Raw genomic sequence first — 12,718 nt, 5'->3', positions numbered from 1 at the left:
CAACGAAAAGAGCCCGGAACGCGTGGTTGGACGACTATAATCGAATGTATATCGGCTACGGGCGTTGCCCTCCCTCCCCTCGTTATATTTAAGGGAAAAAACGTACAACAACAATGGTTTCCCACGGATTTAAGCCCTTTCGATAATTGGCAATTTCATGCAACCGAAAACGGGTGGACAAATAACCAAACGGCTATCGAATGGTTAAAAAAGGTGTTTATTCCGTATACCCAACCTTTAACCCCTGAAAAGCGGTTATTAGTTTTGGATGGCCATGGATCACATATAACGGACGAATTTATGCTTCTTTGCTTGCAAAATAATATTCAACTCCTATATTTACCCCCTCATTCGTCACACGTTCTTCAACCATTGGATCTATCGGTTTTTGGGCCGTTAAAAGAAGCTTATCGACGTCAACTTGGATTTGTTAGCCAATTTTGCTGTTTAACAGTTATTGGAAAACGAAATTTCCTACTTTGTTATCGAAAAGCCAGATTAAAAGCATTTATAGCAAAAACCATTCAATCTGGTTGGCGTACAACGGGGTTATGGCCGGTAAACTTGGTTAAACCACTTTTAAGCCCTTTTTTGTTAGAAAATAGCAACGCCAACGTTATAAAAGATAAAAACAACGGTTTGCAAAGGGATAAAACACCGGAAAGCCCAGCCCAAAAAATTAACGACCCGTCTTTACTTATTTGGAAAACCCCTAAAACGACCCGAGATATCCGACTTCAACTGCAAAAACTTTCCCAATCCAACAAAACCAACGCTACTTCACGTCTTTTATTTGCAAAAGTCCAAAAAAGCTTCGAAGCCAAAGATACCCTTTTGGCTAGCGCCCAGCAAAAAATCAGCTTATTGGAAGCACAACTGGAGGCAATACGGCCGGTTAAAAGGAGGAGGGTGGTTCCGGATCCAAACGAGCTTTTGGTTAACAAACAGAACATTATTGGATTGCAGGAAAATGATATAGAAAATTTGGAACCTTTAGCTGATGAAGAAGAGGTTAATGAACCGGAGAAGCGTGAAAACGATTGTATTTTTGTCCGTTGATAATTTTATATTTAAATCAGTTTATAAAAGTAGGCATTTCGTTGTTAGATTTTCAGGGTGCCGAACAGGGGGGGTGCCGAACAGGGGGTACGCAACGTTAACTGACAGCTCCAAGTCGCGCGCCCTTGTCAATAATAGCTTAAAATGATTGTTTTATTTATTTTTGAAAATGACAGTTTCGTGCTTGACTGTTGGAATCAATGATCAACGCTCAGTGCGTGGAGCAAGACATTCAAGTAACTTTGCAAGCTCGAATCCGGGGACATGTACAATCTGAGAGACCATGGAAGTATCAAATGGTCATGGGTTGTTGGCAATGATGGGGTTTCCTTCGAGAAACATCGTTGCTTAGACGTCTGTGATGATGTCATGTTATAGTCAATACCAGTCTTTGCTAAGCGCCTAGACCACCAGGGGTTTTACTTACTAACGGTAGAGCCGACGGGTCCGAAGCGGATGTTGCTCCATACGACGGTACTGTAAAGATGTTGTCAGTTGGCGCAAGGCACCTTGGTATATATAGAGGACGCTTCAACGTCAAAAAAAAAAAAAAAAAAAAAAAAAAACTTACGCGCCAGGAATCTGCGACTCCACCTCGGACGGCACGCCGCTGTCCTGGGGACAGTCACCCCTGGCGGCGCCCGGGGAGCCCTCCTTGTCGGGCGGGTAGACCGAGTCGAGCCAGAGCATGTTGGAGTAGTGGTCGTCCCAGATGCTCATGACGAGGACCATGGGCAGCGACAGGGCCTGCTGCAGCTGCGACCAGCCGCCGACCTCGTCGAAGCGGTTGCGGTCGCCAAAGACGTTGAAGACGTTGGTGCAGTACTCGGCCGTGATGGCGCCCGTCGCGGGGAGGCCCTCGAGCGCCGGGCTGGGCATGTCGATGCGCTTGTTGTTTTGCACAAAGAACTGCGTCAGGGCGTCGCGCTCGAAGCGGGTCACGACGCTGGGTCAGAGGGTTTGTTAGCTTGGGGCTGGAGGACGACGAGGGGAAGGGGGGGTGCTTACGTGAACTTTTTGGAGGTGTCGACCGTCTTGCCCTTGCCGTAAAAGTCGGTGTTGCCCAGACGGTAGGGGTTGATGTCGCATCCGTTGGCCTGACATGGTCAATGGTAAGCGTTGCTGGTCAGTGGTCATTGTGAGTGGGTGGACTGGCTTCACAGTAAACACTTACATCGCACTTGCCAGCGAACCGGTCGTCAGAGTATGTGCCACCGCAGTTGCTGTCCTGGCAGACGTGGTACTTGTTGTCGGTGCAAGGGTGAGGAGTGAATGCAAAGGCGTGGGCGTTGGACTCCCTGAAGAGGAATGTCAGCAAAGGGGTTTGTGGTGTTACTAGTGTACATTGTTTCTACAGACTAGCAGAAAAGAAACTCACCAAACGTCAATCTCGGCGCAGCAGGCACCATACGGACCGACTCCGGCGTTGGCATCGTTGGACGACGGCTTCCATCCTTCAATGTTTGCCTAGACAAGTCACAGATGAAGAAAGAAATGGTCAGCGTCATGGAAGAAAAGTGACAATATATGAGCCTGTCGTTAGTCGTCACACACCTTGCCTCCAACAAACTTGAGATCACGAGCACACTGAGCATCGCAGTAGCCCGTTCCGTACTTGGCACCAGCCTTGTTGCTCGAGTAGCTCTTCATGCCACCATCTTCCTCCATGGCCTATAACAAAGAATGTCAGCTTACAATCTTCTACGCAATGCACCAGCCACAAACACTTACAACAAAGTACAGCGCCGAGTTGAGCCCGCACTCGATGGTGGAAAGATCCACGTCAAAGGCAAACTCGTTGCCGAGCAGGCTGAACATTTGATACTTGGAAGCTCCGTTCATGAGGTAGAAGCGACTGCCAATGTTTGTGCCGTAGTCGTGCCTGGTGACGAACTTGAGCGACAGCGCGTCGCCGCTGGTGGAGGCGCCGTACGTCTTGGCGTAGTCCGCGCCCTCGAGCGAGCACTTTGCGGCGCAGTCGGACGCCGTCCGGCACGAGTCGGTCCACCTGTTGCCGTCGTAGCAGTTCTTGCTGCTGGCGTCGTGCAGCCAGCGCCAGTTGGCGTCGATGACCACCTCGCCGTTGACCGTCGTGCACGACGCCTTGCCCGTGCACTTTTTCCACGTCATCTTGGGGTGGTTCTCGGCCGTCTGCGTGCCCACCTGCTGCGCCGCCGCCCCGCCCATCAGCGCCCCCAGGAAGACGCCTGCTTTGGTGAGCTGCATGTTTTTGACTTTTGAGACTGGTGAGATGGACGAGTCTGTGTGGTGGGGGTATGTGGGCCGGTGCTGGGGACCTTGAGGCTGGGGGAGAGGGAGTAGGGATGCGTCTATCCGGGCTGGAGAGCGTGGGGTATATGTATTTGAGCACAGCTCTGAGGAGACATCAACCAAGCCACCGACGAGCAGTCCCGACGCAACAGATCCTTCTTCCATATTGGCATCATGACCCAAAGGAGCCAAGTTAATAAGGATCTCAAAGGTCCGTCATCAGGATAAACGGCCCTGATTTACGATCATCCAACCTCTGTGCGTTTTCTTGGGTCATCATTGGACAGCCACAGCAGCCATCACTTTGGAAAAGATTGTACCCATCTACAGTAGCTACTAACCCCTAATCCGGCTTCTAGTCCCTGCGTTTGCGCTCTTGTATGCCAACCCCGTCCGACGTCGACTGCCGAAACGCGCGAGGGCGACAAGGTGGCAAAGAACCCGAGGACCAATCAAACCAAGGAGTTACATTGCAAAACCAATGTACAGAGGCCGACTTTTCATGTACTAAACGATCCCCGTGCATCCATCCTCGGTAGAGCTGCAGCTGCAGTCGGACACTTTTGGTTCTGGTCCTGTTTTCCCCAGCCAATCACACCACCTCGGCTACACCCCAGATTTGACAGAACGCGGGGACGGGCTGGGGGAAAGAGGCAAAGGACCGCATCGATGTTTGGGCTCGGGCGATAATCATTGCCGGAAACAAAAACACGCGGGTAGGGACATTGCTGCTCGCGGGAGCAGGTGTGGAATGCTTAGCGTTGCTTGTTCGCTGTCACAATGCTGGGCGGAAGCTTGTTTGCACTTGTCCTTGTGCACCAAGCCTTGCTTGCTTGACTCTGACAAGAAGCTATCAAAGATTTGGAGAATGGTAGCTCATTTCTGTTTGCATAACTCTGTGAATCTGTCGGTATACCGTCTGCTTCAAGGTCTGACTCTCGCCTCCTCACAGCCAACCTCGTCCGTCTAGTCCTCAGCCCACATGCAGTCCTAATATTATTGTAAAACCCAATTAGTATGCGGGTGGCGCGTCCCAGTATCCGTCAATGGCTCAATCGTCAGCTATCAAGGGTAGGAACGGCCTCATCACCCCAGGCTTGGCGGATCCATATTCCAATTTCTTTTGGCAGTCGAAAATAAATCACGACAACCGCCTAGTTACAATATAAATTGCCAGTTGAGCACCTCTTTCTGAAATAGCCTATTTCAAAAGGTTCCGTACCCCGGACCTTGTCGCCCGATTTGGATGTTGTACGACATGTTTTGCTGCAGGTGACAAGCATTGAGTGGAATTGGTTCACTCGACCGGTGCAAATACCGGAATGGTATGCGCTGTCATTGGATAAGACGATAGGGAAGAAACCTACATCGTGCGGGGGCAGCAAGAATTTCCCTTGGCAGTTGCCCATGGCATGTTGGCGATGCTGGCATCCAAATTTAGCTTTCGGTTGATGCACTAGCAGTCAAAAAATCCAGAGTGAGTGGTGTTTTTCTGCCACAACATTGACGAGACCAGAGCTAGCCGCGTGCGTCCGCCTGTTTGGTAGACGACCCAAATCTATAGTATTCTGCAGGCTTGAGAGCTTCGCCTAGTCTAGTGTCTCTTAAAGATACATGGTACCCGAAAAATATTTTTCTGGCTATATGCAACAAGCTGCTAAATCTGTAGACTACGGCTAGAGCTGACGCTGGAATTTGCTGTTCCCGCTGCCGAATCTGGCTAGGCTGCGCACTGCTGCATGGCCGGCAACGCACATCGGGAAAAAAAGCCCTAGCTTCGCAGTCATGTATCATCGATTCGGTCCCGACAAATAATACCTTCTAATTCTAGAACTAATAAAGCGCGCACTGTCTATAATAACTGTAAATAATACCCGAGCTTCTCACCACCCGATCAAACCACCATCAATAGCTCTGGCCACCAATAAACCTCCCAGGAATCAGGCAAACAAATATCGTACTGACGAAAGCACTGCTCCCAGCCAGGTACAGAACCCCATTCTGACTGACGGCCAACACCCTCGCGCCCACCAGCGGCGCAATGATGCCAAAGACGCGACCGAAAAACGACGCGGCGCCGCACGCCGTGCCCCTGACGGGAGCCGGGAAGAACTCTGGCGTCATGCCGTAGAGGATGGCGTTGAACATGCTCTGGAAGCAGTAGACGAGCCCGCTGATGCCAATGTAGCTGTTTGCGTCGTGGACGGCGGTAAAGGCAAAGAGCATGCCGCCAAAGAGCGCAGACGACACCACCATTGACAGCCGCCGCCACTTGTAGATGGTCGTGCCGGCCAGCACGCCGGGGATGCCAAAGAGCTTGATGTAGATGTAGGATAGGTAGGTCCACTGCAGGCCGAGGCCGAGCTCGGTGCCGCGGTTGCGGAGGATGGTGGGGAGGAACGCGCCCGAGATGGAGAAGGCGAACTGGAAGAGACAAAAGTTAGCTTGATAAAGTTAAGTTGATGGGATGAAGGGTGAGGAATAAACATGGCAAGAGCTGCAAGAACATACGTAGTCGAAGCAGTAGACGAGAAAGACGCAAACAGTCAGCCAGGTCATAACAGGACTGCTAAAGAGCACCTGGAGTCGCGACATTTCAAACTTGAACTTTTGAAACAAGGACAGATTCTTCTGCCTCTCGCCAGAGCCCAACACGATGCGACCCTCCCTCCCCTCGACACCAGCCGAAGTCGGGCCCTCATCCTCACCGAGATTCTCAAAGCTCTCGACCGAGATGGTGCAGGGGACCTTGTTGAAGTCTGCAATGTACTGCAGCACCTCGACGGCGTCGGCGTCCCGGCCGCGAAACAGCAGAAACTTGGGCGACTCCTTGAACTTGAAGAGGAAGAAGCGCGCGATCCACGCCGCGATGGTGATGGACCCAATCGTAAACATGGTGTAGCGCCAGCCCCAATTGTCGCGCTTGCCGCAGCAGGGCTGCCCGGCGGCGACGTTGCTGCACGACTCGAGGTCGGTGGCGCACGAGTAGTTTGGGATGAAGCCGTAGGCGATGGCGGAGCAGACGATGACGCCGAGGGGCTGAAAGACGGACAGCGTGGGGAGGAGCCAACGCTTGCCGCGCGGCAGCAGCTCGAGGCAGATGGTGGTGTCGATGGGGACGTTGCCGCCGACGCCGATGCCGACAAAGGCGGCCAGCACCAGCACGCCGTTGTACGAGTCGGGCGCCCCCAGGCAGATGCCAAAGACGCTGGCGATCAGCACCGTGAAGTTGAAGGCCCAGTACCGCCCGATGATGTCCGTGACCACGCCCCAGAAGAGCGCCCCCGCCGTCAGCCCTGCGTTGAAGGCCGTGCTGAGGTTGCCCGAGTCCACGGCGCTGAAGCCGAATTCCTGCTTGATCGACGGGAGGATGAGGCCAAAGGCTTGGGCCCACCTGTGGTGTTTGGTTTTTCCATTAACGGGCTGTGTAGGGACAGGGTACCTTTTGTGGCAAGGGGAGCGTGGACTTGAACGTACAACAGGTCTAGAAAGTACCCGAACCCACAGAGCAAAAAGACCATCCACTGGTATCGTCCCATACCCTGGGCTGCTAGCTCGCGATTGACCAGCAGAGCCTTTTTCTCGTAGATGGTCAGTCCTTCCATCTCGGAATCATATCCGTCGGCGATGTCATGAAGGCTGGCCGGGGCCTCATTGATGGACGAGCTGCTCCCGGCCTCTCCGACATCTGCAACCTTGCTGCTCTCCATGGTTCAAAAGGGATGAGCAAAGAAATGTTTGACTACTGGAATGAATCGAGCGCACTGGTACCAGGTAGATGGGAGCAAGGAGAGACGCCCAGGTTCATCTACCCTCTTTTGTAGCACAAAACGCGGGGTTCTAATGGTTGCCTAGACTCTAGACCTAGGAAGCAGCGTCCCAGATCCCATGCCGAACGGTCGGGAAAAAACTTTAATCGCTCTTTCTTCTTCTTCTCTAGCGGCGCGTTTCTTTTGTGTCAAGTTCGTCTAGTCTAATCTAATATTTTCTGGCCACGTGGGTAGGGTAAGGTCCGACCAACCGATTGCTTTGCACCACTCAACTACGTCAATGACTTTTGGAGGGGAAAAAAGATAAGCTACCACACTTTTTCGAAAAGGGGTCTTGGGGGGGCATGGAAGGTGTGGCGGACTTGCTTACCCAATCGCTAGCAATTTAATCATGGCGGGAGTCTCCGATTTTGGTTGTGCATCTTTGGTGCTACAGATTGAGCTGTTAATGTGCAAGCAACTTTATGTCTAGCGCCGACTGCGCGGATTGAATATTTTCAGATTATTTATCGTGCGTATCATGGGTTTGCTACGAGGAGGAATCTATTTGTTGTCGTCCCAAGGCTTCATCACATGCGAGGTCGACAGTTGACCCACACGTCAATCCACCCGCGGTAGCTATCACCGGGTAAAGCATCTACAACACCTGCTAGAAGCTGGGGTGGCTGGGGGTCGGGAGGCTAGTCTAGTGACGGAGGCTAAGGTCCGGGCAGTAAGAGATTGGCCGCATGGCGCTATACCAGATCTAGTAGACGCTAACCCGCAGAGATTCTCTATCAGAGATACCCGTCTTGCCGTCTAGCCGTGGTTCGGATATCGCACCTTTGCTTAGCGGAAACGATCTATACCCTAACCCTAGACACATCTGATGATGAAGCCAAGCAAGGCTTGCCAGTCGGCCACTACGTCATGTCAAAATCCTGGCAATAAGCCCACGGACTTTTATTGACAACCAATCGCCTCGCAAAAGAAGCATGGCAACAAAACCCAAGATACCCGGTTTTTGGGCCGTTTGCGTTGGCCAAGCTTTGCAAAGATGCCGTTTCCTGGGGGTTTCCTGGGGTTTCCTGGGGGTTTAACCTGGGGTAGCGGCCCGCTCTTTGGATGCAACATGTCAACTCAACCTTGATTGCATTCGCACCACATTTGTGCTCGTTTTGGGTACGATCTGTGCATATCTGGCGATCTATGAGAACAATCAAAGTTACAAACTTTACCCACGTAATAAATAAATTAAACTCTAATACTGTATAATATTCCTGTGCGACAACAGCCAAAATGCTGCCCGCAATCCTCCTCCTCGCATCCATCGGCACCACATCCGCCATCCCGCAAGAAACCCGCACCATAACCGCCAACCCCGCCAGCCCAACCGACGAACCATCCTACACGCGCAGCGACGACTTCCAAGCCGCCATGCTGACGACCCACAACCGCTTCCGATCGCAGCATTCCGCCCCGGACCTCGAGTGGAACGACACGCTGGCCGACTCGTCCGCCTCGCACCTCGACGAGGTCGCCACCCCGTCCCGCTGCGAGCTTGCGCACTCGGGCGGGCCCTACGGCGAGAACCTGGCCCTGGGGTACGCCGACGCGGCGGTGGGCGTGGTGGCGTGGGGCGACGAGCGGCGCCGCTACGACTTTGGCAGCGGCGAGTTCGACGACCGCACCGGCCACTTTACGCAGATGGTGTGGAGGGACACGAGCGACGTGGGCTGCGGGAGGAAGCTGTGCGGCGGCGGGGACGACGGCGGCGCGAGGTGGTTCCTCGTCTGCCAGTACTGGCCCCGGGGCAACATTGTGGGTTCCTTCACGGAGATGGTGCAGAGGCCGAGGGAGGGGGTCGATATGGGGAACGCGGCTGGGGCGGTTGGGCCTGGGGGATGGTGGGTGGGGCCTTTGGTGGTTGCGGGGTTGCTGCTGTAGGTGTGTTGTGTGATTTTTTGGTGTATTTGGTTTGAATCATTGTGCATGCATCCTGGAATCGATTATGTGATCCATGCCGCTCTCAAAGTCGAGACGTTCACCCACAGAGGATTAGGCATGCGTCCAAGTTGCAGTGGACAACTGAGCTATCACCCGATAAGTAGTGAGACCAAGCGGGAACCGGGGCCTTGTTTACCACGGCGTGGAGGTCGTTATGAATTAGAGACCTCGACCTTTCGGCTATACAACCGAGCAAAACACGCAAACATGTTTGCCTGTGCCAAAGTCTTGGCGTAAGGACTGAGAATTGTGTGATGTTGGACACTTGCAAAGTAGTTTTGCGGCAGGTTATATGTTTCTGTATCGTTATTTACCAGTATGGTCTTGCCAAAAGCAGCCCCAGCCTGCCCGGCGTGAGCGAAAAGAGGCAGACGAGAATTTGACGGGTTGATAGGAGCTCATTACTCGCTCAATCTCCTTTGGGAATATTGTTGTTATCTTGACCACAAATTCGGAATATTCCTACAAGTTGCGGCTTGCCGCTTGTGTGTTGTCAACCATTACTTCAAGAGTACGTTGTTTTTTGTGTCTGGTAACTTTGTTTGCGCTAGTCCCTGGATCGCGAGCAAACTAGATCAACTCGTGCGCCAGAAAAATTCATATATTGCTTAGCTGCGCACATAGACGTATGATCCAGGATCCTTCTGCTACTGAAACCTATATTGGTATCTATGGCTTTGTGAGAGCTCCAGCAAAGGGAAAGCTACCGTTGCCGCAAGTTTTGCCCACCACGACTCCCAACGGGTGCCTTTTTTCTGCTGGGCCGCATGGCGTGTCCTATGGTCTGGTTGCACGTATCTCTAGATACTTACTATAAGCGGGAATGATCTGTACCTTGACTATAAGAGGAGGGAGGGCCAAGATCTCTTTCCTCTGTTTCCCTTTTCCTTTCTTTTACCGTCTGTAATAGCATCTTTTGGGTACCTAACAGGTGCACTGGCGTTGGCCTAGCCTATAACAACGGCAATTTATCCGTATGCAAGCAGCTAATAGACTCGAAATCTTTCATCCAAGTCGCAAGCCACTCACCACAAAGAACAGTTGCGATTTTCTGAAAAATAAGTTGTGGTTCAAAGTCAGTGGTCTGTACTCGAACAATTCAAGGCAAAACAACCTTCCCTTTTTGCAGTTCTGTTGCATTGACATGTGCGTCATTTCCTCTAACCAAAGATTGACTAATACGTTTTGTGTAGCTTGAAACGTGCGAGTTAAACTTAGTACCGACGATCCTACCCATATTCCCTTTTGGGCATAATGTGGCAACCTGCGAAACTTTGAAGACCGGGATCACCCGTCGAGACGCTACGCCATATAGAGAACATGATATATATAAGTTTGATCTTTATCGATACTTATTTGGAGTCAAGTAGGATGATCTTTAATCAAGTCAAACCGTCCAGACTCGCAAAGAGGAAAAGCCTCTAACATGCCACGTCGGAAAAGATTCAGTGATTGTGTGTGGACAGGCTTCAACCCAAAAGAGACAAGATTAATGATTGCATAAATAACTAGACCATCTAGTTTTTTTGAGAAAAAAGTAAAATAAAACCAAAAAATACCCTCCCACGCTCAAATAGGTCGGGGCTCTTCTTGTATCACAACTTCCCGCTGCACCATTATTCCCGCCATGGGAGGGCCCCTCGGCGGCGCATGAACCCCATCCCACCGCCTGTTAGCCGACACCGACGTGGGCGGCTGCCCGGTGTTGCCCGCGTAGACTCTATCCGGATACACGGGCTCCGGCGTCCTCCTCGCCCCTCCTCCCCCTCCCGCCATGCCCTGCATCTCCATCACGTCCCCCCTGGCGATGCCCGCGCGCCCCTCCTCCGCCGCGCCCTCCTCGTTGCTGTCGATGGTGGACAGCGGCTTGCCGATATCGCTGTAGCCGCCGGGGGTCAGCTGCTCCTCGTCCTCGGCCGGCGGCGCGCGGCTGCTCGTCGTGGTCGTCGCGCCGGCGGCGCTGTTGCCGCCGTGGCCCTTGTGGCGGCGCTGCTGCGTCGAGTGGGCCAGCGACGACGTGTGCAGCCCGCTCGTCGTGCCCTTGGGCTGCCACGTCTGCCGCCGCGCCGAGATGAAGTACGACCCGCTGCTGCTGAAGCGGCTGCCAAACAGCGTCGGGAGGTACTTGCCCGCCAGCGGCCGCAGCGTCGGCAGCACCGCGCACACGATGCCGCTGCAGATCTCCGCGAGCGACCAGTACTCGGCTTCGGGGTTTTCGAACGTCACGTCGACCGGCGTGCCGAGGAAGCGGATCCGGCTGGCGCTGATGGAGGTTGTGCTTTGGATGGGTGTTAGTTTGCGAGAGCAGGATGATGGGTTGATGGCATTGGGGGGGCTTACAAGAAACCCAAGCAAAAGATTCCAACCAGGACCAGCTTTTGCGTGCCTGGGAGGTTCAGCCCCTTGATCATTGGCAGTGGTAGCACGATGATCATGAGGTCGGCGATTATGTTGCCAATGGCGTTTGCGTACCCTGGACATACGAGTGTTAGCTTCGGGCGATGGTCAGTCGTTTTGTGGTGGCGCAGCACGTACAGGTCGTCAGCTCGGGGAGGCATCTCATGTCGGGTCTCGGGTCCCAGAATCCCGAAACAGGCACGCAGATGAATATGCCCATGAAGATCTGTGAGCTGAAATTTGTCAAGTCTTGGTCAGCAAAGCCCGACCGTCGTGCTTCTGGAGTCGCCGTTCTTACATGCTCCAGGCTCCCACGATGCCGGTGACGATTAGAACCCACTGCCGCATCTTTTTGAGCGTCATGATGCGGTAGTATTGTGCTAAAAAGGCCATCTTGATGATGGCGACGGCAAAGTTGTAGATTTGGATCGAGACCCAAAAGGTCTGGAAGGTGGTCAGCGGAGGGAGGAAAAAAAAGCAACAAATTGTTCATCGGCCAGACGGACGTACCTGCAAATATATCTTGAATCCATCTGGCTTTGGTAGCGTCCCGATGTGATGCCCGAGGCCTCGACTTTCCACTATTCGTCAACAGTCGACCCAGTCAGCAATCTTTGTCCATCAGCCCTCCAGTCTCCAGAACGGCTTCGCAGCCACCGTCGCGACGTACGCAAAAGCTCACAGGCGACCAGGGCCGCAAAGAAAACCAGCGACAACAGAACCAGCCAGTCGTCCGCGCCCACGAGGTTGAGGATGTAGAAGCGCGTGTAGAACCGCAGCGCGACCAGGATGGTGGCAAAGGTCAGCAGCACAAAGTTGACCGTGTAGATTGTGCTCTTCTTGTTGTCCGTGCCGAAGAGCTCGGGTTGAGTGACGGGGTCGAAATCCATCGTCGCCGGTCTCGTCCCTCTCGACATGATCTTTTCCTTTTGTCGTTTCTGATCTCCTTCCCCAGGATCCCAGCCCGGCGAATAGAAGATAGATCAGAAGAAAAAAAAAGACAAAAAAAGAAAAAAGAAAAAAAAGGAAGCTTGCTGCTAATGAGATGAACTTTCCCAGGCAAAGCTTGGTTCTGTAGCGCGCATCCGTCGCCCATGTCGCACCCCCAAGACTGCTGTCCGCGGCTCTACTTTTAGTTAAGGGTCCTCGTCCTCCAATCCCGATCATGATTTGTTGCGAGTAATGAACCCGGTACCTGGGACCCCCGGGATGTGCTCGTGCCGTTTCTTTTTTCC

The 12,718-nt window shown here is 52.9% G+C and overlaps 4 protein-coding genes across 4 annotated transcripts; 1 reads left to right on the top strand and 3 right to left on the bottom strand.

Moving 5' to 3' along the window:
• Positions 1-1,478: 1,478 nt before the first annotated feature.
• Positions 1,479-3,285, bottom strand: MGG_07809 (exoglucanase 1; the record flags this gene model as incomplete). Its single annotated transcript, XM_003712978.1, has 7 exons — positions 1,479-1,536; positions 1,631-2,005; positions 2,068-2,156; positions 2,234-2,357; positions 2,438-2,526; positions 2,614-2,730; positions 2,791-3,285. The coding sequence occupies 7 exons, from the start codon at positions 3,283-3,285 to the stop codon at positions 1,479-1,481; spliced, it is 1,347 nt and encodes a 448-aa protein (XP_003713026.1).
• Positions 3,286-5,235: 1,950 nt separating this feature from the next.
• MGG_07808 (membrane transporter) lies at positions 5,236-7,055 on the bottom strand (the record flags this gene model as incomplete). The annotated part of the gene is made up of 3 exons (XM_003712977.1): positions 6,808-7,055; positions 5,842-6,724; positions 5,236-5,754 (listed from the first exon to the last, which is right to left on the bottom strand). Exons 1-3 carry the CDS (start codon positions 7,038-7,040, stop codon positions 5,236-5,238), a joined length of 1,635 nt encoding a protein of 544 aa, XP_003713025.1. The 5' UTR covers positions 7,041-7,055.
• A 1,317-nt stretch (positions 7,056-8,372) lies between these two features.
• On the top strand, positions 8,373-9,026 carry MGG_07807 (uncharacterized protein; the record flags this gene model as incomplete). The annotated part of the gene is made up of 1 exon (XM_003712976.1): positions 8,373-9,026. Exon 1 carries the CDS (start codon positions 8,379-8,381, stop codon positions 9,024-9,026), a length of 648 nt encoding a protein of 215 aa, XP_003713024.1. The 5' UTR covers positions 8,373-8,378.
• Positions 9,027-10,655: 1,629 nt separating this feature from the next.
• On the bottom strand, positions 10,656-12,400 carry MGG_07806 (uncharacterized protein; the record flags this gene model as incomplete). Its single annotated transcript, XM_003712975.1, has 6 exons — positions 10,656-11,364; positions 11,427-11,559; positions 11,622-11,716; positions 11,782-11,927; positions 11,994-12,064; positions 12,154-12,400. 6 exons carry the CDS (start codon positions 12,398-12,400, stop codon positions 10,656-10,658), a joined length of 1,401 nt encoding a protein of 466 aa, XP_003713023.1.
• Between the last annotated feature and the right edge of the window lie 318 nt (positions 12,401-12,718).

The sequence above is a fragment of the Pyricularia oryzae genome, chromosome 3 (assembly GCF_000002495.2).
Source record: "Pyricularia oryzae 70-15 chromosome 3, whole genome shotgun sequence".
Lineage (NCBI taxonomy): Eukaryota > Fungi > Ascomycota > Sordariomycetes > Magnaporthales > Pyriculariaceae > Pyricularia > Pyricularia oryzae.
Note: the sequence above shows the minus strand (reverse complement) of the source record. Positions and strands in the feature narration are given on the sequence as shown.